Raw genomic sequence first — 12,450 nt, forward strand, 5'->3', positions numbered from 1 at the left:
GTGTTACAATAAAAATATTACCTGTTATGTACACGTATTCATGTACAACACACGGCCGTGTCCATGACACAACCACACTCCATTTTATTTTTGCCATTGTGTGTCGCTGAAACCTTTAAAAATCCTGGAAAAATATATTTTTTCCAGTTGTAGGCGATTAGAATATCTAAAATTCTTTTACTCATAACAAAAAAATTCTCTCAATTGGGTTAGTTTCATGTTTTCATATCTCTATTTTCTCTTCGTTGTCCTCTATGGAATTGACTTATCTGACGTGATAATGAAGGAAAGCCTCTTTTGAAAGCAAAAGTTATAATTTTAATGCTTTTTCATTGTATCTTTGTACGGGGATACTATTAATTTAGTTACATAATTTCTTTTGTGAGTAAAATAATTTATTGCAAATTTTGAATGGATTCTGACAACGCGAGGGACAGGTACGCTTGATAATTTAGTTGCATCTTTAATACCGCCATTTTACTTTCTTTTGTTAGATTTTCATCTAGGGCAGATATTTTCGTAATATTGTGCTATGAACTATTCGCGTCACAGAAATTTATGTACCAACATTGTCTCTAACATAGATTATTATATTGTAATATAAATGTAACTGCATATGAATTGTACAATTTTGGTTTTGGCGCCACTTTACTTAAAATGCCTTTGCGCCTAATATTTTTGATGATAAAATTATACTGAAATTATTTCCTGGACATGCTTGGTCTACTTCGGATAGTTAACGAACGTCGCGGCTTTTTAGAACTGAAAGAAAAAATTGGAAATCTTTCACACACTACACACCCCTAAATTTACCCTGAAGGAATGGTTTCTTAATTACTACTAGTTTGTGAAAAATTATAGTTTATAGCTTACATTACTATACCAGCATCGGACCTCGTGGCTTCGTGGAACGAAAAGTAAATAAAGATGTAAAATATGTTTTTCAAGGACTAGAAACGTGCCTAAATTCACCCTGAAAACATGTTTTCTTACTTCCTACTGGTTCATGGAAAATAATAGCCTAAAGCTTATGTTGCAAAACCTGTTTATTTACACTGCCACTGCCAGTCATTGTTTACTTGCTATTGTGTATCTCTTTGTTTAGCACGACTTTAGCCAACTGTGGAGAATTAACAATACACTAATTCTTCCGTTTCAAATATTGAAATGTGTTCCTGTATTCTGAAGGCTTGATCCTGATGGCATGATCCTGTTAGCTTGTTCCTTGGTAGTATATGATGCTTGCTGTTTTAATTCATTACATCGTAAGATTATTTCGCATGATCCTGTTGTCTTGATCATGTGGTATATGATGCTTGTTGTAGTTCAGTACGTTGAAAGACCTGACTAAGAATAACTTAGATTCGAATCTGAAAAATTACCGGATCGTACCATGACTAATGTACACGCCTGAAATTCACAGTAATTCCTTCGTGCAACAAGAGCCTAAGTCAATTCCTTAATAAAATGCGTATAAAACAGGGAAAAAAAATTATGGTAAATCTGTATTGTACGGATTAGCGCCAAAAAAAATCGTAAAAATATGAAATAACTTTCATTGTATGCTATCTTACGTCCTCTTTTCAGAACCGCCTGCGGAGATTAAAAATTCCAATTACTTTTGGAGATATCAAATTTTTTAATATTCATTTTTTGGCGATTTTTTTAAAAAAATTTTTAAAAAATCCGAAAATACCTTTATTCTGTGCTCTTTAACTTCCTCTTTTCATTAAACCCAGCGGAGATCAGAAATTCCAAATACTTTAGGAGATATGGAATTTTTTAATTTTCGTGATGTGCACTGATGCGGAGTTCAGCGGGAAGCCTACGATTCACACATCCTTCTGGACATACCCGAATACTCACGTTGGCAAGACTTCTTTTCTTAAAATTAGCAAGAAGTAATTAAAAAGACTTTAAAACACTGTGGATGGTTGGTTATATTAGGTAAGTATAGCTACATTAAAATAACTGTAAAATCATTTTATGGTTGCTTAGCAAATAACTTTTTAATATGTAGCTATCCAGCGCTAGGAAACCGTTAACATGATTTCACAGTATTTTTAATGTAGCTATCCTAACCAAATCAACCATCCACAATGTTTTCAAGTATTTATAATATAGCTAACAATACCTAATTGACCATTAGTTTTCTAGAGTTGCATATTTATTTACAATAAACAAAAAAAAAAAAACCGAAGATGCACGATCGGGCGTTCGCCTCTCGTCTGTTGAAAGAAGGCTTGCCAACGTGAGTATTCGGGTATGTCCAAAAGGATGAGTGAATCGTAGGCTTCCCGCGTTCCCATTGTTGCTTGTTTACAAGTATGATATTTTTTTTTTTTCGCGACGTAGTTGAACGACTACATCACGTAAAAAGAAAATTACGTGAGTTCCTACTGTTCATCCTTTTTCCCGGTTTGTTAGGTCAGGTCAGCTACATTATAAATACTTTAAAACTAAACAACCATTAAAATTAATTTTTATTATTTTTAATGTCCGTTCAGTTTCAAAGTATTTATACTGTAGCTGACCTGACCTAATCTACCTTTGTCCCGTTTTGTTAGGTCAGGTCAGTTACATTATAAATACTTAAAACTATACAAGTAAAATTAATTGATATTATTTTTAATTTCCGTTTATTTTGAAGTATTTATCATATAACTAACCTTACCTAATGGAAAATTTCTGTTATTTATGCATTCACGCACACACGGCAAAATATAAAATGGCGCCTGTTGAATGATTACATAGGGCTTGTATTGCAAAATAAGAACGGCGATATCTCCAAAAGTAATTGGAATTTTTAATCTCCGCAGGCGGTTTTGAAAAGAGGACATAAAAGAGCATATAGTGAAAGTTATTTCATATTTGTACGATTTTTTTTGGCGCTAATCCGTACAATACAGATTTACCAAAATTATATATGCATGTTCATGAACTTATACATCTTAATAAAATAGTTGGCAAGACCGTCCTTCAAAATTAAATAAAAATATAAATGTTTAATTAGGATAAGTAATATTCGAAATTGAGATTCAAATTTGAAAACATACGTTATTTTGAAATATAAAAATTAACTAGGCTATAGTGCAACATTCGGATGGTGCAAACATTTAAGGAGACCCTTGGTTACAGCACACAACCTTTAGAATTGGTGGATATGGCACCTTTGTTTAACCACGAGCCCCCCAAAATGTTAAATGTGTGTATTTTGATCAGACTTGTCATTAAAAAAATCAATAAAAAATAAACTGGACAATGGTGCAACATTCGGCTTGGTGCAAACGTTTGAGACCCTTATGTACCTACACTACACAACCTTCAGAACGGGGGGATATGACACAAGTTTTTACCACGAGCCCCCCATTTGGTGAATGTGTGTATTTTGATCAGACTTGTCAATAAAAAAAATCAATACCAATTAAACTCGAAAATAGTGCAACATTCGGCTTGGTTTAAACGTTTGAGACCCTTGGGTACACCACACAACCTTCAGAACTGAGGGATATAGCACCATTTTTTACCATGAGCCCACCTTTGTGGTAAATGGGTGTATTTAGATCAGACTTGTCAATAAAAAAATCAATAAAAATAAACTGGACAATGGTGCAACATTAGGCTTGGTGCAAACCTTTGAGACCCTTATGTATACCACACAACCTTCAGAACGGGGGGATATGGCACCTTTTCTTATCACGAGCCCCCCATTTGGTGAATGTGTGTATTTTGATCAGACTTGTCAATAAAAAAAAATCAATACCAAAGTAAACTAGAAAATAGTGCAACATTCGGCTTAGTTTAAACGTTTAAGGAGACCCATGGTTACACCACACAACCTTCAGAACTGGGGGATATGGCACCATTTTTTATCAAGATCCCACCTTTGTGGTAAATGTGTGTATTTTGATCAGACTTGTCCATAAAAAAATTAATAAAAAATAAACTAGACAATGGTGCAACATTCGGCTTTCCTTAAACGTTTGCACCAAGCCGAATGTTGCACCATTTTCTAGTTTAATTGTTATTGATTTTTTTATTGACAAGTCTGATCAAAATACAAATATTTAGGTACCACAAAGGGCGGGCTCATGGTAAAAAATGGTGCCATATCCCCCAGTTCTGAAGGTTGTGTGGTGTACCCAAGGGTCTCATTAAACGTTATCACCAAGCCGAATGTTGCACCATTTTCTAGTTTAATTGGTATTGATTACTTTTATTGACAAGTCTCATCTAAATACACCCATTTACCATAAAGGGGGGGGGGGGGGGGGCTTTGATAAAAAGTGGTGCCATATCCCCCAGTTCTGAAGGTTGTGTGGTGTACCCAAGGGTCTCCTTAAACGTTTGCACCAAGCCGAATGTTGCACCATTGTCTAGTTTAATTTTTATATATTAAAATTATGCTTGTTTTTGAATTTGAATCTGTTTCAAAAATTATTTAACCTAAATAAACATTTATATTTTTATTTAAATTTGAAGAACGTTCTTGCAAACCATTTTATTAACACGTTAAGTTCATGAACATGCATATGCAATTTTTTTCCCCTGTTTTATACACATTAATTTAAAGAATTGACTTAGGCTGTTGTTGCACGAAGGAATTTTTGTATTTTTATGGTGTGTACAATAATTACAGTACGATTCGGTAACTTTTCAGATTCGAATCTAACTTATCCTCAGTAAAGACCTGATGGCTTGATTCCGTGGTACATGATGCTTGCTGTTTTAGTTCAGTATGTCGTAAGATCCTTTGCATAAAAAAAGATATTGTTGTATAATGAATTATGATCGTAAGTGAAATAAAAAGGATTTTTTTTTCATCTACAATCATAATTCTTATATCACAATCTTTTTTATGTGCAGAATCTTTTGATGTACTGAACTAAAACAGCAAGCATCATGTACCACAGGATCAAGCCTTCAGTATCCAGGGATAAACTTGGATACATGAAACACCAGCCATAAAGAATAAAGAATACACGTATTTAATCCCTGGAAAGACTGCAAAGTTCAATGTGTCAGTTATTTCAGTGCACAGTATTCCTTGCGGAAAATTAAAGACTTTAATAATTCAATTCAAATTTTAGACTCCCATTAGACTCGTTCATTACATTGTGACTCAAAATAGTATGTACTTTAAATGCAATGTAACAAAACAAATATTTTGTAATACAATACTTATTCTAATAAAACAACAAACATGAAATACAAGCATTAAAAATTCCTTGCAACTGCAATACGGTCAATATTTCAACAAATTTCATGATAACACCACTTACATTTACTAAAGTTCTTAAAAAAAAATTTAAATCCCACATGGGTAAAAACATAGGCAATGAATGTCTGTGATTGCATAAATACATAGGTATTGTAATGTAAGCTGTAAACTGTTATTTTTTTCACAAACCAGTAGGAATTAAGAAAATTTCCTTGCGCAGTTAATTATTGAATGTCTCTAGTATGTGGAAAACGTATATTCCTATTTATTGCAAGTAAACAGTGAATGGAAAAGTCAAAGTCAACCTCGAGTGGTGCAAAGTGTTAGGGGTTCGCAGTTGGTCTACCGTTGGCGGTGAGAGAGGGCAGCACTAATACCAGAAATTTTACATTAGAAAGAGAGAGTAAATGCTCATTTTAATGCACACTGCAATCTAAGGATAAGGTGCACTATAGCATAAAACACCTAGGAAGAAAGTAGAAGCTTGTCCAGGTAAAATGTTAAAATGAATTTGAGATGCATTAAAAAAGACTTATTGTCAAGTCTCTCCCCACACCCTAATTATTTTTTATATTGTCACGGTCTGAAAATTTCATTACTTTTTTTCTTAAATTTATTTTTCTTTTGTTTCTCGTTAGGTTAACGTGTTGGTGTACGTGCGTGTTTCCAGGCTCGGCCGGTTGATTTCGACACACGGGTAGTGGAATATAGGTTGCTGCGACGTTAGTTTGCAGGCACCGCGGGCTTTTGCGAGGCTGCGTGGTTTGCTAATTCTCGTGGGTCGCTGGCCAGGGCCCGCCGAGAGGTTGCAACACGCCGTTCCAGAAAAACCCGCTGTGTAACGTCGATTTTGTTTGTCTCTGTCATTTTCAGCTTCGTGTACTCGTTTCGAGGACTCTGTCCTGATTAGTGTTGCCATCTTGCGTCCGAATTTGGAAACGTAGGCAGAAATAATCGAACAGCGCAAGAGGGGGAGGGAGAGCTCGCTCGCGCCTGCGCAGAAGGAATTGTCGTCTTCGCTTGTTTTCGTTTTTCCTTGCGGGAGGGAGGGACAGCCATTTTCCCCGTGGCTAAGTTTTCCCGGTGTTCGTGTTTTTTTTCGGAGTGGCCTAGTTTTGTAGTTAAAACCTCCTTCCAGGGAGGGACCGAGGCTTTTTGCCTGGGGACCTCTGGAAGCCGGGTCCACGTCGGTTTGAAACAACTTTTCTCCGTCTCAAGTCAGAGGGTAAGTGGTTGGCCATGGCTCGTCCGCCACTATCATTTCTCGGGCGGTCTTCGTCCCGATTCTAAATTCAATGTGGTAATTCAAAGTAACTTAGTTTTTAGTCTTATCTTGTATTTTTTTTATGATTTAAATGTTAACAGGCGCGGTACCAGGTTGATGCGAGCAGATATGTGCTGGGTTGTAGCACAATTATTAATCTGAGTGGGTGCTAATGACTAGAGGGCTGTCATGTTGTGTAGTATAGCGTGCTGTGTACGCTAACGTAATTAAAATCATTGTAACTAAATCTTTAATCTCTTTGTTAAATTATTTATTATTAATTAATTTGTTATCCTATTTATTATTAATTTATTTGATAAATATTTGTTTAATTATTGCTATCCTAGTAAATAAAATCTGTGCTTGAATGAATTAATAATGTTTCTTTTCAGTGCATAAATCGTTCCCTACACTCCCTGTATGGGGAGAAGACTTGATCTCTAGTACCGAGGCTCTACCTAACTACCCCCCCCCCCCCCCCTAATGTTATAGGTTATTTATTGTTTTGTGTATAGGTGTACGCGGGACGTCTGACGGAGTCCCGTCACAATATATCTAGACATGCATCTACTTTCTTCCCTAGGTGTTTAAAGCTATAGTACATCTTATCCTTAGATTGCAATGTGCATAAATTAGCATTTACTCTCTCTTATTCCATTTTTGTGGTGTTCTAGTAGTTCTCTCTTACGGAGTCATAAGTTTGGAAGTATGTAAGATGTTGCCATCTTAGTAACAAATATGAGGTACTACATGGAGCAGAACGTGTTTTTCTGTCGTGAAATGGAGTTTGTGGATGTTTTGTTTGGCTCTAGGTCACCTCTCAGAGACCTTGGAGATAGAGGAAGAGAAAGGACAAGGCGGGATAAGCCCAGTAGATTTGGTCCACGTGCCAGCAGTGATGACAGAGATGAATCTCCCTGTGGCAGACGGGTGTTTGTATCAAACATTCCTTATGAATTTGGGTGGCAGGATTTGAAGGATCTTTTCAGAAAAGAAGGTATTGCAAACATTTTAACTATTGGGGTTGAAGATTGAGAGTTCAAGATTTTTTGCAGTGGGTTTTACCCATGGTCATGCGGAGTTTGTTCTAAACTTCGTAGCAGGACTTCATAATACTACATCCACGCAGTAAATGATTTGTTTGTCAACAATGTACTAACGTGCTTTATAAGCACCATTTTATGCTAAGGAACAGAATTATTAATGTAGTAAGTTACACTCTACCAGGCACCTACATTTATGGTATCTGTAATGTCGTCACGTATGTTTTGAACTAATGATTTCTATAATTTTAAATATTTACGTATTTAAATATTTAATGGCTTGGTTATCTTGTTATATTTTAGCTCACTAACAGTACAAAATTCAAATGTTTGACTAAAACTGTTTTGTTAATCAGTTAATGTGTTGTAGTAAGAAGCTGAGAGTATAATTTAGAATTTTTTTGGTGTACTACCTGCCAATTTCATAAGAAAGGGTATACATAGCAAGATTTATTTCCGATTATAACAAAATTAATTTAATATGTTTTTCTAGTTACCCAAATAATTTAAAATGAACTGGAAAAAGGGAGATGTGACAGTATTAAAGCATTTGCACTGTGAGTTGAACATTTAAAATGTTATTTGTGAAACAAGTATGTAGTCCAACTTTGAAAGGCCTAGATAGCCATTTTATTCATAGTGACATTGAGGTGAACTGTGTTATTATCAATGGCCACAACAGATAAACATACCTTCACATTTTTCCTTGTTCAAGGGGGGAAAAATTTATGTCAGTAGATGGTCATAAATTTTAGTCTTTGTTTGCAACAGTTTTTTCTTAACCAAACAAATATTTTTTTTTTGTTTAAACCATTTTTTTTAAACCTTTTTTTTAAATTATTTTATAGTTATTTTGGTTCTCAGCATGTGCAAATAAAAGCCTTACGACACTTTCTGCCACTCATGGTGAACCAGAAAAGAACTGAAGTCCAGCAAATCTGCACATATGATTGGGGCTTAACCACAGAAAGGATATTTCTCCACAGGATGAAGATTCTCAAGAGAATGGGTGTTTCCCACAGAAAGGGGATTTACAGTACAATTGGGGATTTCCCACAAAATATGAATTTTTTAAAAATAATAAATGTATTTATTTCCTCCTTTTTTATACTTTTGATTGTAATTTACTACCGTGTTTTCTCGCATAGTCTCCGCATATTTTTTTCTAGGATGAAGTTTGAAAAGTAGGGGTGCGACGATTATGCGGGAAATAAATCTTACTTTTTAGGTAAAGTTATTCATGAAAACAAAACACATTCATGAGAAGTACGTTTATTTAAAAAGTGAAGTTCAAAAGAGCACGCCAAACAATTTACATTAATTCATTAAACAAAAACTATTCTTCAACTTTAAATGGAAAAATAAAATCTATGACGCGAACGCAAGCCGCTTGAATATGTGACGTGAACTAACGCGTAACTGTCGTATTACACGCTTGCCACGAAAGAGTGCGGGCCATCAAATGTATACTCAGCTCCTGACAGAGAGCGCGTGTTGCATGCAATCAGCAAGATATCGATATTCGACTACGTGCGCGTGCTCTATACGGACAGCTACATAACCAAACACGAATGATGCCAACTAGCGCTGGCTACATGTTTATAAGTGGTACACCACGGCGACGCAGACGATCAGATAAAGGAAATAAGCAAATAACGTTTAAAAAGTCTTTAAAAGAAAATTTAGGGTCGTTACCACAATGCCGAACGTACAATAACGCCGAATACCATAACGCCGAATGTCAAAATTGACCACAACGCCGACAGCTAGAAAACTGCTGTGTACCACAACGCTGCAAAATGATTTTGCAGGGAAGGGGGTCCACAGGAGCAAAATGAAAAACAACTGAATGAATTTGTGTGCTAACCTTACCTAACGTAACCTTTGTGGCAGTACTGCAATGACATTTTTTCGCGTTAATGTATTTCGGCGTTGTAGTACACAGCAGTTTTCTAGCTGTCTGCGTTGTGGTCAATTTTGACATTCTGTGTTATGGTATTCGGCGTTATTGTACGTTCGGCGTTGTGGTGCGTCCCTGAAAATTTACACGTCAGACAACTTCGTATTTCCGTTAATTAAATAAGTAAGTGGTAATGTCCGAATAAATAATAGATTTCTACTTTAAAATACTTAGTTTTATACGGTAAAGATACCTACACAAAGCACTCGGCATCTAATAGCGGGACCAGAAAAACATTATGCGACATTTACGCGATAAGTTTTTGTATCCCGATTTTGACGCCCTAAAATATGGGTACGGCGATTATGCGATAAAAGAGGGTAATTTAATTTTAGAGGATTATTTAGCTGGGTTTAATTAGAACTTATTCAGATAATTTAAATGATAAGATCTTGATTATTATTAGTGGTGCACCGATGCGGATACCGATGAATCGTAATCGGCGATTATGGTTACTTACCGATTAATCGTAATCGGCGATTATCTTAACGATTACTTTGCCGATTATTTACGTCCCGGCGTAATTAAGTAGGTTTTTACCGTGTAATATTTTGTTACACATTTTAGGACGAAATACGGTAATATTTGTATATATTACAAAATTCATCTAACTGTGTCATATCATAATTACAGATATTTCGTTAAGTTTAATAAATCTCATTGCCTCAAACAATAAAAAATGCATTTTTCCTACACGTTTATTTACGTTTCGTCTTTTGTTTAGTGGCCTTGTACATTACGTATAGCCAGAGAAGTAAAATAGATGGCATGCAATCAAAATACCACAAACAGTTGCAGTGGAATCTATGACAATCAATCTTTTCGAGTCGTGGTAGCGGTTCAAAATCGTGGTCCCGATACCTTCTAGTTTTTATCACTGCGTTTTACAAACTCGTTATGGGCGTCTTTGGTAACATTATCCGTTTGTTATTTGTATGTGACTTGAAAAGTGAAAAAGTATTTATAATTTTATATATTCAGTCAACATAAATAAAATCACATGTGCTAGAATTGGTTTTTAGCCATTTTTATATAATTATAGTGAGATGGCGAGTAGGGAGAAAAAAAAAGTGAAGTGTGGAAACATTTTTCTATAAACTCAAGTGAACAAAATAAAGCAGCATGTTTACATTGTTAAACGGTAATTTCTTGATGCAACCTTATGTGATAGTCGATAATAATTTTAGTTTTCCGCAACAAAAACTTACCCATTGTAAATTACAATTATTAGACTGTAGTTCAAGTTGTTTAGAATAACAAATATTTAAATAGAAGTTAATTTAATTTCCCCTTTCAATGACTTAATAGTATATTTTATATATATTTATACTGTTATAACTGTATTCTCAATTTTACCTTTTCTTGTTATTAAATTCACATGGGAATAAAAAATTTTGTGTGCGTTATTACACTTAAAAAAATTTCTTCATTATTATCGGTAACTGAATCGGTATCTGCTGATTATTGCTCTCATAATCGGTAATCGAATCGGTAATCGGTAAAGTCATATCGGTGCACAACTAATTATTATATTATTATGTTGCTCCTGTAATTCACAAGAAACATTAATGAGCAAACTATTTGTTCTTTTTAGAGTGGAATTAATTTCATTAAAATTTATTAAAATATTCTATTAAAAAAATGGCAGCTTTTTTTTATTATTATTTTTATTATATATATAAAAAGGAACACTTGTTTTAAACAATGGTTTAAAAGGTGGTTTAAACCATTGTGGTTTAAATCAGCCAACCCTGCTTTGTTGATACTAAAATTTTACTGTTTGTTCTCAGTTGGCAAAGTGGTTTTTGTGGAATTGTTCAACGATGAGAATAACAAACCAAGGGGTTGTGGCATAGTGGAGTTTGAGTCTGTTGAGTTGGCAAGAATAGCAGTGGAAAAGATGCACAGATATGAACTGCAGAATAGAAATTTGGTTGTGAAGAAGGTAAGCATGAAAATTTAGAATTTTTGTATGGCCATTTTGTAGGGTAAGGTCAGTAGAGTATAGAATATTCAGTGTAGAGAAAATTATATTTTTAAAAATTATGGCATTTGTATTTAATTATATTTTAGAAGTAATACTATATGGTCAAAATACGTATGTGTTCAAATATCAAATTAAGGTAGCAATGATAAATAATTTGTTCAAAAATATAGTTTTTTTTTTAATTCCCACTGTAAAGGAGAAATAGTTCAATTTTTCTGAATGCTATTTACTATTAAGTTTTTAAAAAGAGAGTTTCAAAAATAAATTGCTTGTAAAATAGTTAGGTTTTTTTATATAACACAGGATTTTTTTTATATGGAAGATCAGGATCCATGCAAATTTTTTTGATGCTTAAACATCTTAGCTCTAGATATATGCCATTTTGTAGGAGTGATTTTGTGAACATGGAATTGAAGTCGATGACGGAAATAAGTCAAAAGGATGATGGACCCCCGTGTAGCAACATAAACCTGTATATAGTCACTTTTGTAAAAATTAGGGGATGTTCCAATCGTGAAGGTGTGCTGAATTAAACTTTATTTTTGTGAACCTACCCTGGGACTAAAATATTTGTAGTAAGAAATCATAGTAGAAATCGCAAGTTTGAAAATAACTAAGAAAACTGGCATTACATTGCTTACACATATATAACTTTTTTTTATTGCCAATTAGCTTAGCTCACCAGTAGAGTGCACACTATTAAACTTCAATGGATATGGTTGTTATTATTTTTTTTACTTTTTTTTTTAATAACTAGCAAAAATAAATATATACTTAGTGATATAGTGTGTCATTTTTAATGTTTCAGATTAATATTTTAGGAATGCCATAGTATAACTTTTAAAGTTTGCAAAAAAATATAGTATGTATTGACTGTTTGTAAATTTTAACAATATGGACTGTATTTTAATAAAATTCCTTGTTCAAAATCTGGTCTAAAGGAGGGGTTTAGTATTTTTTCAAGTCTTTTATTGG

The 12,450-nt window shown here is 34.2% G+C and overlaps 1 protein-coding gene across 2 annotated transcripts in view; it reads left to right on the forward strand.

The window, feature by feature from the left end:
* Window positions 1-244: 244 nt before the first annotated feature.
* LOC134534925 (myelin expression factor 2-like) overlaps window positions 245-12,450 on the forward strand; it is a 47,683-nt gene continuing 35,477 nt past the window's right edge. For both annotated transcript variants that reach the window (XR_010075556.1, XM_063373648.1), the window contains exons 1-3: window positions 245-437; window positions 7,298-7,482; window positions 11,279-11,433. Coding sequence is in view for 1 of the 2 variants with exons in the window: in XM_063373648.1 (XP_063229718.1) it covers window positions 412-437; window positions 7,298-7,482; window positions 11,279-11,433 (366 nt within the window). In the remaining variant the exon portion in view is untranslated. The remainder of the gene's footprint in view (window positions 438-7,297; window positions 7,483-11,278; window positions 11,434-12,450) is intronic.

The sequence above is a fragment of the Bacillus rossius genome, chromosome 8 (genome assembly GCF_032445375.1).
Source record: "Bacillus rossius redtenbacheri isolate Brsri chromosome 8, Brsri_v3, whole genome shotgun sequence".
Taxonomy (NCBI): Eukaryota; Metazoa; Arthropoda; class Insecta; order Phasmatodea; family Bacillidae; genus Bacillus; species Bacillus rossius.